The 22,227-nt window shown below is 24.8% G+C and overlaps 6 protein-coding genes across 6 annotated transcripts; 4 read left to right on the top strand and 2 right to left on the bottom strand.

The window, feature by feature from the left end:
• Positions 1-1,391: 1,391 nt before the first annotated feature.
• On the bottom strand, positions 1,392-4,353 carry Phum_PHUM429350 (lis1-interacting protein nude, putative; the record flags this gene model as incomplete). Its single annotated transcript, XM_002429293.1, has 4 exons — positions 1,392-1,632; positions 3,409-3,622; positions 3,716-4,001; positions 4,114-4,353. 4 exons carry the CDS (start codon positions 4,351-4,353, stop codon positions 1,392-1,394), a joined length of 981 nt encoding a protein of 326 aa, XP_002429338.1.
• Positions 4,354-5,502: 1,149 nt separating this feature from the next.
• On the top strand, positions 5,503-6,440 carry Phum_PHUM429340 (BTB/POZ domain-containing protein KCTD5, putative; the record flags this gene model as incomplete). The annotated part of the gene is made up of 4 exons (XM_002429292.1): positions 5,503-5,697; positions 5,768-6,025; positions 6,117-6,284; positions 6,411-6,440. The coding sequence occupies 4 exons, from the start codon at positions 5,503-5,505 to the stop codon at positions 6,438-6,440; spliced, it is 651 nt and encodes a 216-aa protein (XP_002429337.1).
• Positions 6,441-7,892: 1,452 nt separating this feature from the next.
• Positions 7,893-8,538, top strand: Phum_PHUM429330 (uncharacterized protein; the record flags this gene model as incomplete). The annotated part of the gene is made up of 3 exons (XM_002429291.1): positions 7,893-8,060; positions 8,129-8,185; positions 8,506-8,538. 3 exons carry the CDS (start codon positions 7,893-7,895, stop codon positions 8,536-8,538), a joined length of 258 nt encoding a protein of 85 aa, XP_002429336.1.
• Positions 8,539-11,056: 2,518 nt separating this feature from the next.
• Phum_PHUM429320 (Involucrin, putative) lies at positions 11,057-14,244 on the top strand (the record flags this gene model as incomplete). The annotated part of the gene is made up of 2 exons (XM_002429290.1): positions 11,057-11,107; positions 12,625-14,244. 2 exons carry the CDS (start codon positions 11,057-11,059, stop codon positions 14,242-14,244), a joined length of 1,671 nt encoding a protein of 556 aa, XP_002429335.1.
• A 1,797-nt stretch (positions 14,245-16,041) lies between these two features.
• Phum_PHUM429310 (vacuolar protein sorting, putative) lies at positions 16,042-19,899 on the bottom strand (the record flags this gene model as incomplete). The annotated part of the gene is made up of 11 exons (XM_002429289.1): positions 16,042-16,515; positions 16,610-16,761; positions 16,850-17,068; positions 17,157-17,486; positions 17,560-18,211; positions 18,282-18,470; positions 18,551-18,859; positions 19,195-19,346; positions 19,420-19,600; positions 19,690-19,789; positions 19,889-19,899. The coding sequence occupies 11 exons, from the start codon at positions 19,897-19,899 to the stop codon at positions 16,042-16,044; spliced, it is 2,769 nt and encodes a 922-aa protein (XP_002429334.1).
• Positions 19,900-20,457: 558 nt separating this feature from the next.
• On the top strand, positions 20,458-22,218 carry Phum_PHUM429300 (DNA-directed RNA polymerases III 80 kDa polypeptide, putative; the record flags this gene model as incomplete). The annotated part of the gene is made up of 7 exons (XM_002429288.1): positions 20,458-20,532; positions 20,606-20,862; positions 20,945-21,129; positions 21,217-21,395; positions 21,503-21,695; positions 21,839-22,035; positions 22,159-22,218. The coding sequence occupies 7 exons, from the start codon at positions 20,458-20,460 to the stop codon at positions 22,216-22,218; spliced, it is 1,146 nt and encodes a 381-aa protein (XP_002429333.1).
• Positions 22,219-22,227: the final 9 nt, after the last annotated feature.

The raw sequence follows: 22,227 nt of genomic DNA, 5'->3' as shown, positions 1-22,227 counted from the left end.
AAAAAAAAATTTAACGTATAATAATAATAATAATGATAAATTACTCTTGTTTTTACTCTCTTAAACCAACAGATAATAACATAATAATAATAATATAATAATAATAATTTTTTTTTTTTAATGATCTAAAATTATATTAAATTTTGTGCAGAAAAACAAACAAACAAGCTGGAAAATTGTACTTTTCGAAAAGATGAAAATTAGTTTTTTTTTTTTTCGCACAAAAAAAAATTTTAGATTAGAAAAAAAAAAAAAAAAAAATTAAAACAAACATTAGAAAAAATGTGCATGGATTACATAATAATAATAATTAAAATGCAAGCTCGCAAGAGTTAAAAAAAAAAAAAAAAAAGTGCATAAAACATAAAACAAAAAAGTTTTGTTTACCCATAACAAACTAATAATAATAATAATAATAATATATGTATATATGTATGTATATATATAAAACGGACCTAAGGAAGCGAGCCGTTGTCATGAACGGGCTGTGCGAAGGCTTTTTTGCGAAATGGCGTTGGATCGAACCGGAGTAGTAGGCGATAGTGCTTCATAAACTCCACAATTACATTTCACACGGCTACAACCGGGGCACAGCCATTTCTCAAGCTATTCAAACGTGCAAATATAACAATAATGGTAAATAATATATATATAATTATGCCTAATCTAATAATAATAATAATAATAATAATAACGAGCATAATAAAATAAACACACACACACACGCATACATACATATATGTAACGATGACAAGAGCGAACCGAAACAAAAAAAATAATACATAAAAAAAAAAATAATAATAATAATAATAAACATTAAATTATTATAACAACTATGTATATTTAAGCTACGTGTAATCAATCGCACAGTAAAGAGACTAAAAGCAAAATCAATAGTTTGTAAATAAATAAATAAATAAAAAGTGGGAATGAAAATGGTGCTATGAACAAAAAATGAAAAAAATTGATTGAAAAATAAATTTTTTTTTGTTCACAAAGCGAAAAGCCAATAATTTCCTTAAGATTTAAAATAAATAAATAAATAATATACAATCAATAATAATAATAATAATAATAATAATAAATTTTTTAAAAAATGTGCAAAAGGGGTTTTCTTTACATTTATTTTGACAAAGGCTAACTTCCTGTTTAAAATGCAAAACAAAAAAAAAAAAAAAAAAATCAAATTTGCTGTTAAATAAAAACGTATTATTATTAATAAATAAAAAAACGAATTTAACGATAATAATAATAATAATAATAATAATTAACTGACACGTGAAAACATAAATTATTAAAATAAAATAACACATAATAACCAAAGGAGATTTCGAAAACATTCGAAATGTAAGTTAAAACATGCTAACGAAACGTATTTGATCGTACATTAATCAACAAGTTTTTTTTTTTTTTTTTTTATTTCGTAGCAGGTTATTTGAAATGGTTGTTGAATAATAATAATAATAATAATAATAATAATAATAATAATAATAATAATAATACGATGACAAATAAATAAGGTTAATTAAAAATAAATAAAAAAAATTATTAAGACTCACCCCAACTTTTCTTAATAAATCTCCTACTAAATTAATTGCCGATATCCTATGGGGAGGTGATAATTGTCCAACGCTAGATCCTACTGAAATGAAAAAAGAAAAAAAAATTGTATTAAATAATTTTCAAAATAAAACTTCTTATTTATTAAATAAAATAAATTAAATTAAATAAATTTTAAATAAATATTTCTACTGGGGCTATAAACATATATATATATCTATGCTTAATGTTTCTATTGTTTAAAACAATTTAAAAACCGTTAGACGATGATCAAATAAAAAAAAAAAAACAAAAAATATTTTATCATTTTATTATATAAATAATATTAATAAGTAAAAAATTTTTTATACAAATAAACAATCACCAAATATTTCATTAAAATATATATATATACAGAAAATATTATTTTATACTATTATAAATAAATAATAAAATACAAAAAATTATTTATTTTGCATTTTATTAACGAGTCTCACATAATAACTAAAAAAAATTTATGCCCATTCTTTTTCCTTTAACTTTATTAAATGAAAACAAATTTAAAAACTTTTTAATTATTAAATCAAAATTAATTTATTTATAATTATATATATATATATACGGTTATATAAATAATTGTTAAACAACAAATAATAAAACAAAAAAAAAAGAAAACAATTCAAAACAAAACACCGTTAAAAATACGATTTATGTACACCCGAAAAAAAACAAAACATTTTTTTTTTTTTTTTTTTTTTTTTTTGCCCTTTTATTTCCAAAACCAAGCAAGCAAGCAAGCAGAAAAAAAAATTTTTTTTACAACAATACAATTTTTTTTTTGTAACAAAATAATAAAATTTCAACATTTAATATATATATATATATAAATAAATAAATTAAACGAAAAGAGTAAAAAATAATGCGTTTAAGGAATTCTATAATAAAATTTGATAAAAAAAAAAAAAAATTACAGTGTTTGTCTTTTGTCTGAATTTAAAACAACAAAAGAAACTACTAATTTTTTTATTATTATTATTATTACTTTTTTTTTTTTGGGGGGGGGGGGAGAGTGGGGATTCGAAAGACTTAAAAAAAAGTCTCGTTTTTATTGAAAAAAAAAAAAGTTTTTTTTTACTCTAATACTCTAACAAATTCTACTAACAATTTAAAAAACAAAATACAATTAAATAAATAACAACATAAATTAACATTTTAAAATAAATAAATAAATAAATAAAATTTAGAGAATTTTTCATATTATTTTCCTACTCGATTTGTAATAATGATAAAAATATTATTAAACGTTCTTTATCACCTATTAAAAGTAATTTTTTTTTTTTAATTCAATTTTTTTTAGAACGTTAAACCTTTTTCTTCCTTAAAATAATAATAAAAAAATTAACTAAAAACAAAAAATTATATATATATATTTTTTTTCTTAATGGCAATGAATCAAACAATGACCTTCTCTAAACGTTTTCCCCCTCTACCATTTTTTTTTTTTTAGATTTTGATTTGATAAATGAAAAAGAACACTTTTTTTTGTTTCCCTCATTTATATTGTTTTGGGAAGATGATTTTAAATTCCTTTTATTGATATATTTAAGGTCATAACTACATTCATTTCCATTTATATTTTCAATGTTTTTATTATTTAATGTAAATTTACTTTTATTGACACTCCTTGGAATATTTTTTATATATTTTTCCCGCATGTTTTTATGTACATTTTCAGGTTTATCTTTTAATTTAATACTACTGCTATTATTATTATTATTATTACTACTATTATTATTCGATTCTATTCGACTTTTGTTATTTAAAGAACTCCATTTTGTTTTGGAAAATGAGCACATTTTATTTTTTAACGATTCTTTATACTTATCATGCATAGAAGATAAGGAATTTTCACAAGGTAAAGCGTGCCTATAAATTTTGTTTTTCTTACTTTTCATTGATGCAGGAGCAGATTGATTATCCATGGACATTTTATTAATTTCAGCTGGGCTTCTTCTTCTTTCAATTATTTTATTATTATCCGGCACATTCTGCCATTGTTGCCTATTTAAATCTTGCTGCATATCTACAATTACAGGTTATCGTAAATAAAAATACATGAATAACTGTATTTAAAAATAAAAACTTTTAATTTATGAATATATATATATAAAATTACCTCTTTGTTCATCTTTGAGTCTTTGAACCATTGCTTTCAAGGTCTCTTTTTCATCTACTTCATTTTCTAAGAGTGCATTTCTTTCGATTGCACTATTTAATTTTGCTTCTATGCTTTTAACCGATTCAATCATAACACGTTCAGCTCTTTCCAAATCATCATTTTTTTGTTCTAAGTCTCTAATGTATTTTAATAGTTTTTCTTCGTTTTGCATGTATTCAGATATTCTTTGCTGGAGTTCACCTATTTCTTTACTCGACTGGTGACACTGCTGTTCATATTTTTCCTTTAAGATTGTTATAAATAAAAATGTTTAATTAAAAATGTTATCCAGATGAAAAAAAAATTGATTAAAATTACAAAATGATAATGAATTGAAAAAAAAAATAAATAAATACTCTGCAGGAATCAAGATCCAATGTCAACCTATTACATTTAGTTTTTAAATCCCTATTTGTTTTGTCTGCATGCTCTAATGATTTTTCCAATTCTTTTTCTAATTGAGATGAACTATCTTGAAATTCGATTAATTCTTTCTCTAATTCATCTACTTTAATTTTTAGCTGCAATGCAGTTTCCTTCCAATACTTAACTTCTTCATCTCTGTTATTAAAATTTGGCGCATCATCTTCACCCATTTTTTTTTTTCTCTCTCTGTAATATCAACTAATATAGATGATTGTGAATATAATGATAAATCACATAATCACTTTCTAATTACCTCTACTATTTTTTATTTAGTACAACTACTTTTAAACCTTGAGTGCATAAATACAATTTTAAAAAAATCTTCTTTTATTTTTATGTGCACTTGAAAAATAATTCCCTAGTAATTATCTTAACAAATGGCCATTAGAATAAATAAATTATGAAATTTGTAACTTATTTAATTATTTATACTTCCTGCTACTAAATTACGATATAATTTTCATTTTTAGTGTTCTTAGTACTAATAAAAAAAAAAAAACAATACTCAATTAATTTTATGTTTTTTAAAAAAAAAAAAATTCAAACTTATCATTTAAATTTGACACATAAAGAAAACAAAATTTGTAAAAAAAAAAAAAAAAAAAAAACATTAAGATAATGAATATTGCTAACACTTCGATTATAAATTAAAGATAGCTAAAATTAAAACATTAAATATTTTCTCAGGTCGGGAGCCTTAGGAAAATTAGACACCTATAAAGCCTTTTATACAAGATCTTGATTCAACTTTACACCGAATAATATATTAAAATTACTTTAAAATAATTGAAATTATTAGCAATATGTGACGTTTAAACATGCAAAAAACTTGTTCAATCGTACTTTCTACGCAATTTAAAGGATTTTATAACGTTGAAAATAAATTTTAAAAAACTGTAACACTATTATTAATTAAATTTAATCAATTTCAACAACACTTATTTTGAATGTATAAATAATTAATAAATAAACATTCTCAAAATTAAGAATGAAATACAAGCTAAATATTACAATAAAATGGCGTCGTCGTAGTTCAACGCGTTCATTTTTTTTCTACTTTTACGAATACCAAAGGAAAATATCTATGATAAAGTGGCGACATGGTTTTCGTGGCACCAAACTCATGTAAATGACAGTGGGGAAAATGCTTGATGATTTTCTACGAGTGAATATTATTTTTTACTTTTATTAGTAATAATACCCGTTAAATTATTTTTCGGTCTTTTCGCTTGGTTGGGATGGGAACTTTTTATTAATAATTAGTACAAAAAGTTAAAAAAAAAACTCAATTTATTCTTTAATTTTTAATTTATCAAATCATGGCGGATGATGGTGATAAGGTTTTAAACAATTCTACTAATTGTATTTATAATGATAAAAGCTTTAATAAGCAGTGGGTGAGACTGAACGTTGGAGGAACTGTTTTTTTAACAACTAAAACTACTTTAGCCAGAGATCAAAAATCTTTTTTATACAGATTATGCCAAGAGGATTCGGATCTTATTTCAGATAGGGTAAGTAGGTGGCAATATTTACTAATATACTCTTAAATGCAGTAAATTTTTTTATTTATAAAATTTTCAGGATGAAACGGGTGCCTATCTAATTGATAGAGATCCCACATATTTCAGTCCGGTTTTAAATTATTTGAGGCATGGAAAACTTGTTATCAATAAGGGCCTTGCAGAAGAAGGTGTTTTAGAGGAAGCTGAATTTTATAATATTACAGAACTTATAAAGTTAGTAAAGGAAAGAATTTGCCTTAGAGATACTCATGTACTCAGAGATTCTAAAAAGCATGTTTACAGAGTACTTCAATGTCATGAAGATGAGGTTACACAGGTAATAATAAAAAAAAAAAAAAAACAAATTGTATTTATTTGTAATGAAAAGATTTTATTTATTTGAATACAAAATTTTATATTAAATTTAGATGGTTTCAACAATGTCCGATGGATGGAAATTTGAGCAGCTTATTAATATTGGTTCTCAGTATAATTATGGAACTGAAGATCATGCTGAATTTTTATGTGTTGTTTCTAGAGAATATGGCTCAGTTTTAAACCATACAAAAGAGACTGAAGCCACAGACAGAGCAAAGGTTAGTCATTAATAAAAAATTTATTAATTAAAAATTTACACTAATTTTATTTTTAATTTTAACAATATTAAATGATGTTGATGATGGTAATATTAATATAAAAAATATTTATTTAATAAATTTTAGGTATTGCAACAAAGAGGATCCAGAATGTAGTTTAAAATTGTGTTCCAGAAGCCATAAATGACTTTAATGAAGATACTCTTGTAATTTCCTGCCTTTACTTTTAAACATACAATACAAGTCGGAATCCAGTTTGTATTATGCTTGATAAAATGTGTTTAAAAATTCCCCCCCCCTTCCCCCAAAAATTCATGATAACATTGCCCTGCATATATTTACTAAAAAATTAGTAATCACATATAAGTGTAAAGTAATATCATTAAGCTTAATTATTATATGAATAATTTGAGCACAAATTTTTGTATCAAATAATTTGAAAAAAAAAATTTTTTTTTTTTTTTAGTAATAAAAATCAAAAATTTTGATTATAAAAATTATACCAATTTTATAAAAAAAATCTAAGAAAATAATAGTAGAAATATATCTAATGTGTTACACAATCATTTTTTTTTTTTGTTTTACATAAAAAATTGATTTTAAAATGAAAAAATGATATAAATTTAGGTAATTTACATTTTCCATGACAATTTAGTTTTTACGCTATATGACAATTAAAAAAAAAATTATATAAGATTCTTATTTGAATCAATAAAAAGCCATAATTAAAAAAAAAAATTTTAAATTTTTTATATGCAATTTGTAAGTGATTTGATATTTTATTTTAATGTGCAAAATTAAGTGTAAAAAGTAATCTTTTCCAAATCATCTCATTTATAAGTTTTAATAGAAATATTATATTGTTTAAGTGAAAAAATGTTAATATAGTTGAAAATTTTTATATTATTATTATTTGTAACGTTTAAAAAAAAAAAAAAAAAAAAAAAAAAATTAAAAACAAAAAATTTCATTTTATCAATTATTTAAAACTATTAATAAATTAAATAAAAAAATTTTTTTATCGAGTTTTGTTGTTACTTTTTAATAAATTTTTTTAAATAAAGTATCAAAAATTTGTTATTCTCGCAATAATAATTGTATGATATTAATTTATATTATTTAAATGGGAATTAATTTTAAAACATATATTATTATAATATTTATAAATTTATATTATCGTTATATATATATATATATATAAGATGTTTTTTATCATTTTAATATTTGCGTTGAAGAGTGCAGGGAATTTTAATCGGGATTGTTTCCCTGTCAAAGAAATTTTTTATTCTTAAGTTGCATGCACTGTAAAATGGCTCAATGAAGAATACGATTTCGTGAAAACTCGTTTCTAAGTGATCGTTTTCTTTAATTTTTTTTTTTTTTTTAATTTATATTGAATTAACATTTTGTAATTTATTGTTATTATTATTAATACAATAATTGTTTTATTTATTTATTTAAATTAAAATAATTAAAGTATTTTATACTGACCTCTGTCGGATGATTTAGGCTGTTTCAAGGTTGTGTAAAAATTGGATATTTCTGCAGTGCTCAGGATTATTTGATTTATTATTAAGTGTTCATCTTCGGTAAGTTTAAACTTGAGTTATGCCGTTCACATCCCGTGATAATTCGAAATTATCAGATAGGCTTTGGGGTAAATCGGGTGAAGAAATTTTAAATGAATTGGCAAGTGATTTAGATCCCGATAGAAGAATGTTTTTTGATACACCGTCATGGAGGCAAAGACAAAATAATCCAACTGGCTTTCGAAGGGTAAGCAACCCTACCTGAAAACGATATTGTGTGTGTGTACGTGTGATATTAAAGGTTTTGATTTTAAGCACAGTTTTATGTACACACATAAAATTGCGGACGGACACATGCATACACATTTTAAGGTATATTTTATTTGTGTATGCAAATGCGGTGAAACGCTTTATCATTCATTTCTAAATATGATGTTTTATGTGGGGTAAAATTGTGCAAGAAATTTGAATGCATTTCATAGATTAATTACTTCTAAATATGATTAATCTTTTTTTTTTTAAAAACATTAATGTCTCAAATAGCATAGCTTTTTAACTTTTTTTTGGATTTATCTTATATTTTAAAGAACCTTGATTTTTTTAGTTTTATTAAAACTGTTTTTTTTTTTTTTCTGTTTTGATCTTTTATCTAATCTTAAACATAAATATATAATTCCTTAAGTTTATTTAAGGGCCTGTTTTCAATGGATTACCTTTTAAAATAATATTTGCAGTAAATTTTTAACAGAAATTTGAAATCGTATGAATTTTTTTTTATTAAAAATAATGAATTCGTATATGCATTTTATAAATCATTGAGTGATATTTGATATTTTTAATTTATCGTTACTGTTGATATTTTTTTCATTTTTTTTTTTTTTTTTTTATGTTTTGCCATTTGAAAAATTTAATTTTTAACATTTCTAACATTTAATCTTATAGTCGTAAAAAAAAAAAAGGAAAAAGCAATATGTTCTGTTTGATTCGACAAAATGATTATTGAAACCATAAAAAACAACTTTTTAACGCAACATATATTATTGATTATTTACTTGGGGGTGAATAATAATATTTGCATTTGTACATTTGTAAAATTTTTTAAATTCAAAAGAAAAAGCCGAGTTTACAATTGCAAATGCAAAAGTCAAATTTTTTACTTTGTGAAATAATAATAATAATAATTAAAATCGAGTAAAAGTAAAGAAAAATTTTGAAAATAGTTTGACTAGGTAAACTTAACGATAAAAAAAAAGGAAATATTATATTGAATCGAGTTTAATATTGTAAGGGAAATAATTTTTAAATATTAAACAAGAATTATCACAATTTTTACAAAATGATTTACAAAAAAAGAATAATTGGGTGGTAAATGTGTTTAAAATATTTCAAATGTTTTTATTTTTTTTTTTCTGTTGGTATTGTTGGAACAGTAAAAATTTGATTCGATCATATTGAATTTTTTTTCTATATATATTTTTATATTATTTATTTTAATTGTATTTAAATATATATAAGAAAAAAAAGTCGTGGTGGTGTCCTTTATAAAACTACGTTTAAATAAATAAACAATTTCCTTATACAAAAAAATTTCAAATCAAAATTTAAATATAATTGCAATTTTTTTTTTTTTTTTTTTTTTTTTTAATATTATAAATATCATTGGAATTTATTTATTTATTTATATTATTTTTATACATTTAAAAAAAAAAAAGGTTGCGTCTTTAATTGTAATAATGTCCGGAAGAAAAAAATAATAAAAAAAAATTAAGGAGATATTAACAAAATAGGAAATCCAGGTTCACAACCCACACAATCGTTTTTTTCTATTTTTCTTATAGACCGAAACGTGAAATCAGTCTGTGATTTCTCTCGTTGTGTGAATCTTTTATTTTTATTGTTAATTTAGTGCGAGAATAAATTTAATTATTATTATTATTATTATTATTTGTATTTCATCGAGTAAAATTTTATTATTATTATTATTAATTTTTTTTTTTTTTTTAAAAAAAATTAGATTTAAAATTTGTGAAATGCTTTTAATGAATTTATTTTTACATTTTTTTGTGTATTCTCTATATCTATCTATCTTTGTGCAATTTCTTTAAAAAAATTTTCTCCTAAAAGTTATTTTAAATTTTTTGTTAAATATGACGAAATAATTTTGAATTTTTTTTAATTTCGAATTTTTCTAGATTGTTCTACTCGTCAGTTTTTTTTTTTTTTTTTTTTTTTTGTATACCTTAAACGATATTATAAATAAATGCCATGGTATCGATTTTTTTTTTTTGTATATTCTGAGTCATCGCCTCAAGGTATTCAAAAAAAAAAAAAATTCATATTTTAACCTTGTAGAATGCAGAGAATGATCTCGAACAATCTCAAAATAATAATATTAATTATTATTATTATTATTATTATTTGTATATTTAAAATTTTAATCTTTGTTCCACGTACTATTTTTTTTTTTTTTTAATTAGTACGATTTTTGTAAATTAAAATTGACGAGTAGGGCATAAGAAAAATTTTTATTTTTTATTTATTTTTTTTGTGTCCTTTACGAAAAAAAAATTTAACCGAATTTTAGTAGAAAAAATAATAATAATAATAATAATAATATAATTTTTAAAAAAAATAAAAATAAATGTATGGCGTCGATAAATTACGAAGGAAAAGAAACGATGCAAAACTTTGTTCTCTCTCTCTCTCTCTCTCTTTCAAAAAAAAAAAAATTATTATTTTTAGATTTTTTCTTTTTCTTTTTTTTTTCTTATTTTTTCTTTTTTTTTTTTTTTTTCTTCTTTTCTTTCTTTCTTTCTATTCGTTCTGGAAAGAGAATGAATGTAGTATATTATATGTCATATGATTTTTTTTTTAAATGTATTTTTAGACGTTTTATTTTAATTGAAAAACAAAAAACTTTTCTACCTATAGATTTATTTATTTTATTTATTTATTAAAAAAAAAAAATTAATTTTATTAAAAGCATTTTATATATCGGAAATTTGTTGTTTGACCTGCATTTTATTTTATGATTGCAAAACTTTTTAAAATAATATAATACGAGAGTTTTATTTTTAAAAAAAAAAAAAAAAAATTGCCCGCGACAACATTTTATTAATTTTTTTATTTTTCTATTTTTTATATATTTATTATATAGATAGATATTTGATAAGTAATAGAATTATTAAATAAATAAAATTTGACGGTAAAATTAATTAAATAAATAAATAAATAAAGACAATAATGGATGTGGCACTTGATAATTCATCATCGTGTCCAAATTATAACGAATCGGTGAGTTGGTACCATTATTATTATTATTATTATTATTATTAATGCTTGATACAAAAAATAAATAAATAAGTAATTAATTTTTTTAAAATGTGAAATATCATATGTGGGATCAAAATAATAATGATAATGAATTTTTGTCGTGGTGGTGGTGGTGGGGGTAATGATGGTGATGGTACCATACCACCACGTTTTATTTCTCATTAAAAATAATGTGTATTAAAAAAAATTTTTCAAAGAAACGTCGTTGTGACGTAACAAAAGTGACGTCATTCGAAACGCGAGTGAGTTACGAAGTTATTTATAAATTTTTTTTTTTTTTTTTACCTTTAAAAAAAATTAGTAGTTTGACAACTTTTTTCAAATATCTTCAAATGAAAAATACATATATATGTATTAGACATATTATTATTATTATTATTATTATTATTTTTTTTTTTTTTTTTTTGTAGTGAAAGTTTATAAAACGTATATTATTGTACTTGAATTTATATTGTGGGGAGCAATGTCGTAAAAAATTAACTTTCTAATTAAAAAAAGGAAAAAGGTAGATGATACACCCACAAATGTTCAAAATGGATTCTTTTGATGAGTTGACATTAATGTGCCGTTATTTGAGACATTATTCCCTTACAGATTTAATAAAAAGACGTTTGGAAATTTATTTTTTTTTTATATTTAAATTTTGTACCCGATTTGTACCCGACATTGTATCTCATAATATCATCATCATTATCGTTTCTATAAAAAAAAAATTAAATTATTATTATTATTTAATTTTTCCTTAATTTTTATTATTTTGAAGCTCTTTAAAATGGTTTTTTTTTTTTTTTGTTGCAAATAAGCAATTATTAATAATTGATTGGTTGTCATGGCGAATAATAATAATAATAATATTACACGGATTTATGAAATTACAATTTTTTTTTTTTTTCAAACTAAACTATTTGGTCAAAATGTTTTTTTTTTTTTTTGACGTAAAATAATAATAATTAGATTGACTGTGTGCGTGTGTGTGTGTGTGTGTGTGTGCGTGTTTTCCCACACGATATATATATACTTTCACATTTACATACAATTCGTCTTCAAAGTTGACTTATCTCTACGATATTGGATTCAATCCAAATTTTATTTTGAATAATAAAAAATTTGTGTATTTTAATGTCAATAATAATTATATCCTTGTGAGCATCTATATTGTTAAATTTGATTTTTGGGTATTATTATTATTATTATTGTAGTAACAGGTTCTGTGTTTGAAAACCACCGGAGTGTAGTAAATATATATATAGAATGACTGACTGAGTTTTAGTTTTGACCCAATCAATTAGTTTCTTCTGCTGCTGTGAAAATTTAATAACTTAATTGATATTATTCATTTTTTTTTTGGGATTTTGACTCGCACAATTCGAATTTATTCTGAGGAGAATAAAAAATTGCAATTTTAACGACCCCATTTTTTTTTGTTTTTTTTTTTATTGATAATTGTAATGAAAATATTTTTTCCGTTAAATTTTTAGGGTTTTCCCTTTGCTGATGATCGGAAAAGAACAAATTTGCGATCGTATTTGGATGAAATAGCAGCTCGTCATCCAGAATTTGCCGATCAATTAAAAGAACCTCCATGGGATGAAAATTTTAAGGATTCCCCCAATAGGCAAGGCAGAGGTTTGAATACAGAAAGACAGGAAAATCTGAGTCAAGAAGGAAGTAGTAGTTCAAATCAAATTCCTCCTGAAATCAACGAACCCCAACAAAACCTAACGAATTTCGGATTGAGAAACACAGTACCGCTTGGACCGGGAGTGTTGTTGAAAGAAGAAAGGCAGCAAAGGTCTATGTCAGCTCCTCCTGATCATAGAGCCAACGAAAAACCTCAGAGATTTGTCACGAAATGCGAAATACCCATAATGCATGATCCAAGTCAAGATCCCGCCAATCAGAAATCTGGAAGAAATACTCCGGATAATGCGCAGCACAAGTCAAACAATTCGCCCAACGTTCGCGTGATACCCATTCAGGTGGAAGGCCGAGATGCGCCCTTACTAAATACAAATATAGACACGGCCACGAATTTTGGAGCGGAATCATTTCGAGAACCTAGCTTTGATGGGCGTTTGCCTCGAGATTTCGGCGCTTATCAAAGACACTCTCCAAGATTTGGCCATAAGGAAAGAACTCCCACTCCTCCGAATCAGCAGTACGCTCATCACTACCAGCAGTATGTGCCACCCCAGCAACATTTTTCGCCTTCGCAACAATATTACGGACCTTCTCAGCAACAATTCGGACCCTCGCAACAGCATTTTGGACCATCCCAACAGCATTTCGGACCCTCGCAACAACAACATTTCGGACCTTCTCAGCAACATTTTGGATCCTCTCAATTTATGCCTCAGCAACAATTCGTGCCTCAACAACAGCATCATCAACAACAACAACAGCAGCAGCAGCAACAGCAACAGCATCCGCAACAAAACTACCGATACCAAGATAACATGTATGCCAATCAGCATCCGCACGGTCAAAAACCACAAACTCCACCGCATCAAAAGCAACCCTCTCAGCCACAATTTCCTCAACAATCTCAACCGCAACCGACGGCTAAACCGGACGAAACCGATTCGAAACCTGCACCGCAACCAAAGCCAGAACCCATCAAAGATCCGATCGAAAGAGTGCAAGTAATTCAAAAAGAAGTTGAAGAGCTGATGAAACAAGTAGAATCATTCAATGGAAATTCGAGGGCCGACAAGCAGTACTTACTGTTGGACGAGCTGTTGACCAGACAATTACTTTTACTAGACAATATCGACACGGAGGGTAAGGAAAACGTGAGGCAAGCTAGGAAGGACACGATAAAAAGCATTCAACGATGCATCAGCACTTTAGAAAATAAAGTACCCGCGGGCGAAAACGAAGGAGATTCCTCTTCCGTCAACTCGAAAGAAGAGAAAGACGAGAAAAACGTGGCAGAATCCGATTCGGTTCAATCGACGGAAACGGATAAAACGGTCAAAGAAAACACTCCAACGGATAATGATGATAAAAAGGAAAATAATCAAAATGTGGAAGTTGACGTCATGAAGGTTGTCAAAGAATCCGGTCAGGAATTGAAAAAGGAAAAAAAAGAAGAATGAAAAGGAAACGTTTGAGATTTTAGGAAATAGGGAAGGGAAGGAAGGAAGAAAGAAAGGAAGGAAAGAAGGAAGTAAGGAATAAAAATAATAATAATAATAATTAATTATATATATTTATAAATATATATATATATACAAATATATATTAGTTTTGTTTTTTTTTTTTTTTTTTGTGTATTGTCGGTGTTAGTTACATAATAATAATAATAATAATAATAATAATAATAATTAAATGATTATTATTTCATTATTTACATACCTATATATATATAAATATTTAGCGCCTACCGTTTTCATTTCAATTTAATTAATTATTTTATTTTATTTTATTTAAATAAAAAAGTTGGCTTAAAAAATTTTCTCTTTTATTTTTTATGTACACGTAACAATTTTTTTATTTTTATTTTAATTAGTTATTAAATAATAAATAAATAAATAAATAAATAAATTAGGTTTTAACAAACGTTCGTTCGTTCGTTTTTTCCCCCACATGGATATGTGTTTAGCCTTTAATTACTTCAACCAATGATAAATTTGCATTTAAAATCATTAAAAATTTATTATTATTATTATTATTATTATTATTATTATCATTATCACTTATTTTATAAATACATAATTTTTTTTTTTTTTTTTTTTAAATAATAAATAGATAAAGAAATTGGTTGAGTTTGTTGTTAAAAGTAAAAAAAATTTCGATAAAATAATTTAAAATGTTTGGTATCCATGTCTAATATATATATATAAAAGAGTTTTTCCATTGTACTGTTTTTTAAAATTCAATTCATATATATATATATAGTATTTAAAATGTATTTGCTAAAATGCTTAATTATTTTTTTTCTTTTTTTTTTTTTTTTTTCAATTTAACAATAAAATAAATAAATAAATAAATAAAACATAATTTTAAGTATTATATTTTATTTTATTTTATATATTTTTAAAATTATTTTATTAAACTTTTTTTCTCTAAAATAAAAATAAAATAAATAAAATGAAAAGAGAGAGAGAGAGAGAGGGGGGAGGAGAGAGAGAGAGAGAGAAAGGATGTTTAAATGTCAATTCTCACTTGTTTGTCTGTGGAAGGTCATTTTCAGTTTTTTTTCTTTTTTTATTGAATTTTGATGTGTGCGACATAAAAAAATAATTTTAACGTAGGAAATAAAAAAAAAAAAGCAATTATTTAAAAATAGTTTTAGCTTTTTAGCTTTTTTAAACGGAGAATTAATACGTTTTTTTTTTATTACGCTCTAATAAATATCCGACTTGATTTTTTTAAATTCATTATTATTATTATTATTCAGTACATTTTTACGATAAGTCAATAATAATAATAATTAATTAATAAATCGAGTTTTTATTAATATTTTCCCAATTTTCGATTCGGAATTTCTTATATAACGATAAAAACATTTTGTTTTTATTTGGGAGATTTAAAATCAAATATGGCGGACAAACTAATCCACAGCTCGCTTATTTTATTGGATTTTTTTTTTTTAATGGGGATAAAAATCAATTGAAAATTCATTTATGTGAGTAAATTTTGTATATTTTTAAATTAAATTTTTTTTTCTTTTACAAAAAAAATTAACAAGTTTTTTTAAAAAAAAGGTTTTTCGATGATGATCGTACATGATTTTTTTTTTTTCAATATAATTACATTAAAGCAATAACTAAATTTTTATATAATAATAATAATAATAATAATAATAATAATAATAATAATAATAATAATAGTAACAATGACTAGTTCAAGGTACAGAACTTTATTACTTGTTCGAATCGATTGTTAGATTGTTACTCCCATTCTTTCATTACTCGACCGTAATCGGCTTCCGATATAAACGGTTTATCGATCGAATCCACCATGTAATCCCCGCAAAAATAACAATCGGATGCTACAATGTTGTCGATGTTTGCTTTAACCACGTCTCTGGTTGCTGCCACGGAATTTATCGATATGTTATCCATTTGTTGACCCGACGAAAGTTGATTCAATTGTTTTTGCAAATCCAATAATTTATTTTTCGGTTCGGTGGGTAGTAACGGTAATAATTCGGTTATTAAACAATCGGAATGAAAATAGTGACCGCAGGGAAATATGTAAAATGGTCTAAAAAGTAATTGTAATTCGCACAGTGAGCAAATATCACTAGCCTTTATAACGGAATATCTGTGTTTGAATGCAGAAACTTTTTGCAAAATGATTTCCGCAGATTTCGTCGCTTCGTTCATTTCTTCTTTCAAATCTTGAATGTGTTGATTGTATTCCTGCGAGAAAAACATCAAAAACTTTTTTTCGTTTTCCGGGTTCGTATTAAAAAGAAACATTTTTTTTTTTTTTTACTCTGTGAAATTAACGAACCTTTAACGACGTGCAAATGGCTTCCTTAAAATCGTCGATCGTAACGAAATCGGAAAAAAAAGGTAAAATATCTTCTATTTTTAATATTTCGGATTTTCTTAAAAATTCCATTGCAAATTTTATATCGTCTTTGTCTTTTATGACGCATTCGGCTAAAAAAAAAAAAAAAAAAAAAACAAAATTATTTGTTTGCAAAGTAATTATTTTCCAATATGGAGGACATTGTAATTTTTCTTTTACCTATTTTTAACCATAGTCTTTTTAACAATTCTGGATCGCTTTGATGCAAATTAGCTGTTTTTATTGCGAGTTCCACGCTCACTGTCAAAGCCAAATCTACAGCAGATTCCCAAAGACCTAAAAGAGCGGATAGTTGAACGCAAGCCTCGGTGAGACCACGATCCTGACATAATCTTAATGCATAATGAATATCATAATTAACAGCCGAGGCATCCTGTCCTAAAAAGAAAAAAATGTATATTTTAGTTTTAATAACTTTTATTTTTTGAGGGGGGGCTAAACCGTATTAAGTTTTGTCATCACAAACCTTGAGCAGCCAAATATTGCTTTAATTTTTGAGGCTTGAATTTAGCATACAGAGATAAAAGGTAGTTGTGAAAAGCTTGATCTGTGCACTGAAGTTTGTAAATTGCAAATTCTAAATACTCGATGGCTTCTAAACTAGCCCATGAATCTTCATTGCACATCAATAAGGCTGGTAATAATTTTGAAAGATTTAAATTTTTTCCCTGTTGAATTAAAAGTGCCACCAATTCTTTTGGAATAACTTGAATGAGAGTAGGAGCGAAATGATAAAGAAGATCTTTTCTCGTGAGACAAGCTTTTTTCAATACTTGTAGGGCTTCCTCATAATTATCTGCAATTTTAAATAATGTAAACACCAAATTCTTTTTATGCATTTGAAAAGGATTTTGGATTCAATTAATCACCTTTGTATATATGATGCCTTATAACTTTTTCAAAATCTTGATTGCTGATTGTCAGTTGAATCAAATTTCTTCCATCTCCGTGAGTTGCCATCAAATCATACACCGTCCCTTTGTTGTTTTTAACACATTCAACAACTTCAGGCACAGTCATAAATTCATCAAATTCTTTTTGCACGTCATTGTACTCATCCGTGTTTTCTTTATTTTTTTCTCTTAACGTACCCAGTTGACTCAAATATAATTCAATTAACCAAACAACAACCATTGTTATTTGCGTTTTATCATCCTGTTTTAAATTTTTCAATTTTGAATTGAGAAATATTTTTAATGAATTAATTTCGGAAATTTGTAAAAATTTGAGAGCTATTTCTTCAAATGATACTGACATTATATTCGAATAATGTTCGGCGCTTTTCTCATATTCTTTTTCTTGAAAAAGAGATTCCGCTTGCTTTAACGTAACTTGATCCAAATAAACGGGATTTCCTTTACAAAAAAATTTTGCCAATTCAAATTCTCCCCTATCCGCGTATATTTGCCAAACGTTTCTATCTTCTTGTATTATTTTATAATTGAAAACGTTTTTTTCCGTAAATAACCAAATTGTTCCTTTGCAAGGCTCTCTGTTTATATTACCCAATTGACCATAACTCTAAAAATAAACAATAATTAAAATCTTCACCTTTTACACTTTTTTTTTAAAGGAATAATTCATGTCTTACTTCAATGTAATAATCTTCAAAAACAACTTGCTGATTTAATAAAGAATAAGCAGTCACGTGATCAGAATACAACAACAATATGTGAAATTCTGTTAAAACAAAGCTTTTAGGAATGGAATCATTGTCTTGATTAAACTTTAATAAATCACAGTTTTCCAGTTTGATATCTTCATCGGAATTTGGATCAATCTAAAAAAAAAAATAAATGGCGTCAAATGATGTTGCAAAACTAAGAATGCGATAAAAATAAATTTGAAAATCAACCCTACATTGGAATAGTAAATGCCATTTGCTGTTAACCAAGCAAATCTTTTAGGTGCCTCTTTTATATTATTGTAATAAACATCAAGCTTTGAAGCAATTGTACTTCCACAAGGTACAGTTTCAAATTTTTCAGGCATATTTAAATAAGTTTTAAATACTTGTTGCAAAACTGGTTTATCATCAGTAGTTGTTCCTTTGAATTGATAAAGCTTGGTTGCAGTTGTTACCAATATAAAATATTTATCTTTTCCAGGTATCCTGTATATGTGTAAACCAGTTATTGGTGTGTCTATTCCTTTTCCGATATCAAACACCTGAAAATGCAGAAAGAAACTCAATAAAAAAATGAAGAAAAGCTCAAAGGCATTATTATTTAAGTTTTGATGCATTACTTGTTTCCAATATTACTTCCAATCCACTGTTAAACAAACTCTTCACTTTCATAAGAGATTTCTGTTTCAAAAATAAGACCCTTTGGATGTACCTAATAAAATAGGACATCTTGAAGATTTCGACTGGCTTATGTAATTCCAAGCAATAGCAGTTATTTGAAGACCGCGGGCTTTGGTGAACTAAAAAAATTAATTTCAATTTTAAAATAAAGGGCATTTTATTTTAACAATAAAAATGTACACTTAATAAATCTTACATGCTTTAGTTTTGAATTTGACTTTGAAAGATAAAGCATTTCAGATGGAACATCATACATTTTCGATTCTAAACTTAAAAGAGTATGTTGACCAGTTGGATCGAGAAATACATTAGTTAACTTCATATTAGAATACTTAGATAAATCAATTTCTGTAAAACATTTTATAAATGTCTATACTTAAACCAGAATGAGTACTAAACAATAGGTAATAATTTCTTATACCTTCAGGATTATCTGGATTTCTTAAATTAATTCTTAGCAAAATTCCATTATTCATAGCTATTATAATTATGTCGCTTCCCACTGCCATGTGAGATATTGTATCTGGAGGTGAAAAATTCACCCTTTTTTTACTAAATATAGGAGTGTCATCTTCTAATTTCATATCAATAAATCCATGTTTCTAAAAGTGAAAGAACCAACAAAAACCAATAAAAAATAAAACGTAGTATTTCCAACGAAATAAACCTTTAAGTAAAATATAAAAAATACCGGAACATTTTTCGAAACTGTGAATTTCTGATATGCTTCTTCATACTGGTCCAAAATATTAGCCATGACACTATAAAACCTAAGTTCAGGACGATAAATTCTAGACAATAAAATGTAAAACAAAAAAAAAAGGTTAAAATCAGGTTAATTATAAAAAGGAAAAATTTATAATATTAATAAACTTATACCAAAAATTTACCTTTGAAACATTACAATTAATTATTTTTTTGACAATTAAGTAGCATGACTAAAAAGCATACAAAATGATATGAGCAATAAAAAAATCATGTATAAAAGAAAATTTCAATAACAAACATAAAAATTTATTTGTAAAGTAAATTACTAAAACTATAAAGAAATTAATATTGTTAAAAAATTAAGGAAAGTATAATATTACATATCACTAAGGATTACGAGTAGATTAAATATAATATTAATTTACTGTACAAAACAGTACAGTATACTATTTTTTTACTCTATGACTTCAAGAAATAACGTCAGTTGCTTTCGACTACTCGTGAAATATATATAAAGTGGTATTAAAAAACTATTAATTTTTTTTTTTTTTTTTAAAAGGTATTTATTATGTTTTTAAAATAAAAAAAAAATTTTAATTTAATTATTATAATGAAAGAAAGTACTTAATAATTTTACGATATTTTTTTTTAATAATTTTTCAAATAAAATTAATTTTAATGAACATGAGTTCGACATGAGTTAATTTGCAGATTAATTTTATTGTTGTATTTCGCAATATATATAAAAATAATGATTAAAAATTCTGTTAATGAATTGGAAGATGAGTCTGATGACGATGAAGAAGAAAGTCCTATTTTAAAAGAGGTATGTGTGAATTTTACTGTTACTTTTTTTTTAAAAATAAAATTAACTTAATTTATTAACTATGACTTTTTAGATTCCTGTGTTTTTATCTCAAACTTTAGCCGAAAAACTAGTTGTTTATCAGTATCCTCTGGAGCATAATGGTTTAAATACTGATAATTCTAATGTTATTAAATGCAGTATAAAACAAAATCCACATGAGGTTATGTTAGAGTTGGAGAAAAATACAAGTAGTCCAAATTATTCAATGAGTAAAGCCGAACAAATTGCAATCAAGGTGGATGGCAGGGATACGATAAACAAAAATCCAGAAGAAGTTACTTTTCCAAAGTGATTTTTTTTTAAATTGCTCTTTTCATATAATTTTTTTTTGAGAATTCAACAGTACATTAATTATTTTTATCTTTATTAGAAATATAATGGATAGACAGTCATATATAAGTTGCTCACTTAGTGACCAAAATTTGGCTGTAGGAATTTTACACGAAAATGAATTGCACTTGACGCCTTTAAAAAATGTCGCATTATTAAGACCTTCTTTCAAATATATTGATAAAGGAGATAAAAGATTAAAAAAAGAAGCAAAAGATTTAGAAGGTATTTTAAATAAAATAAATTTTAATAAATTTAATTTTATATATATATATGTTAACTAATAAAAAAATTTTTTAAACTGTTTTTCAGGAGATAATTCAGGAGAAGAAGAAGAAGAACTCAAACAAGTCACAGTTAAATTTGCCAGACAAGAATCGGAAAAAATTCGAAAAGCCAGAGAAAAATCTTTTAGTTATATTAACGAAATGAATTCAAAGGAAACATGGTACACTTCGAATTTTTATTGCAAAGGAACTGATAAATCGGAAGTGAGTAAAATATTTTATTTATATTTTTTTTTTAAACTCTAGTAATAATTTTGTATCATTTCTTTCTTACAAAAGTAAATCATGAGATAAACTTCATTTCATTTTAGATTGAATTTTGTAAATTGTATTGTAATACACCCAATGATAAAGCTAAGGAAATCAAATTTGAAGCGAATGAAATATTTCAAAATGTTTGCATTGTTGATGAAAATGAAATTAAAAGTTCTTCTCATGGTGATTCCCTTAGACTTTTAAAAACATTACCAATTTTAGATAAAGTTAAAAGGCTGTTATTTCAAGGTAAGTAAATTTTTATAATTGCAATAAAATATTTAGTAATAATTTAATTCCATCAGTTTTGTTATTAACTAATATATATTTCGAAATGTTTATATTATCTTTCATTTTCTTTTCTTTTTTCTTTTTTTTTTTTTTTTTTACAGCAAGACTGATTCAGTTTTCTAAACTTATAAAATATTTAGGAAATAATTATGACATACAAGATTATCTTAAAATAGTTCAGCAAGTTGCTGTGTTAGTACAAGGTTGCTGGGTTGTACAAAGTGATATTTTATATTTTAAAGAAATTGTGACTGGAGGCATATCCGGTAGCTTAATGAGAGCGGCCAGGGATTACATTGTAAGTCACCAGATAATAATAAATACAAGCCATTGAAAAATTTTCCTTTACTAATATTTATTATTATTTTTCAGTTGTACTTGTTTACCAAAAGCCGTACCGTCACGCGTCGTAAAATTTTAGAAACCGTTAAATTACCGTCAAGCGTTGTTAAAGAGGTTCTGGAAGAATTTGCCACTTTAATACCATCTT

The sequence above is a fragment of the Pediculus humanus genome, genomic scaffold, assembly GCF_000006295.1.
Source record: "Pediculus humanus corporis 1103172108195 genomic scaffold, whole genome shotgun sequence".
NCBI lineage: Eukaryota > Metazoa > Arthropoda > Insecta > Psocodea > Pediculidae > Pediculus > Pediculus humanus.
This window is presented reverse-complemented; position numbering and strand designations above follow the sequence as displayed.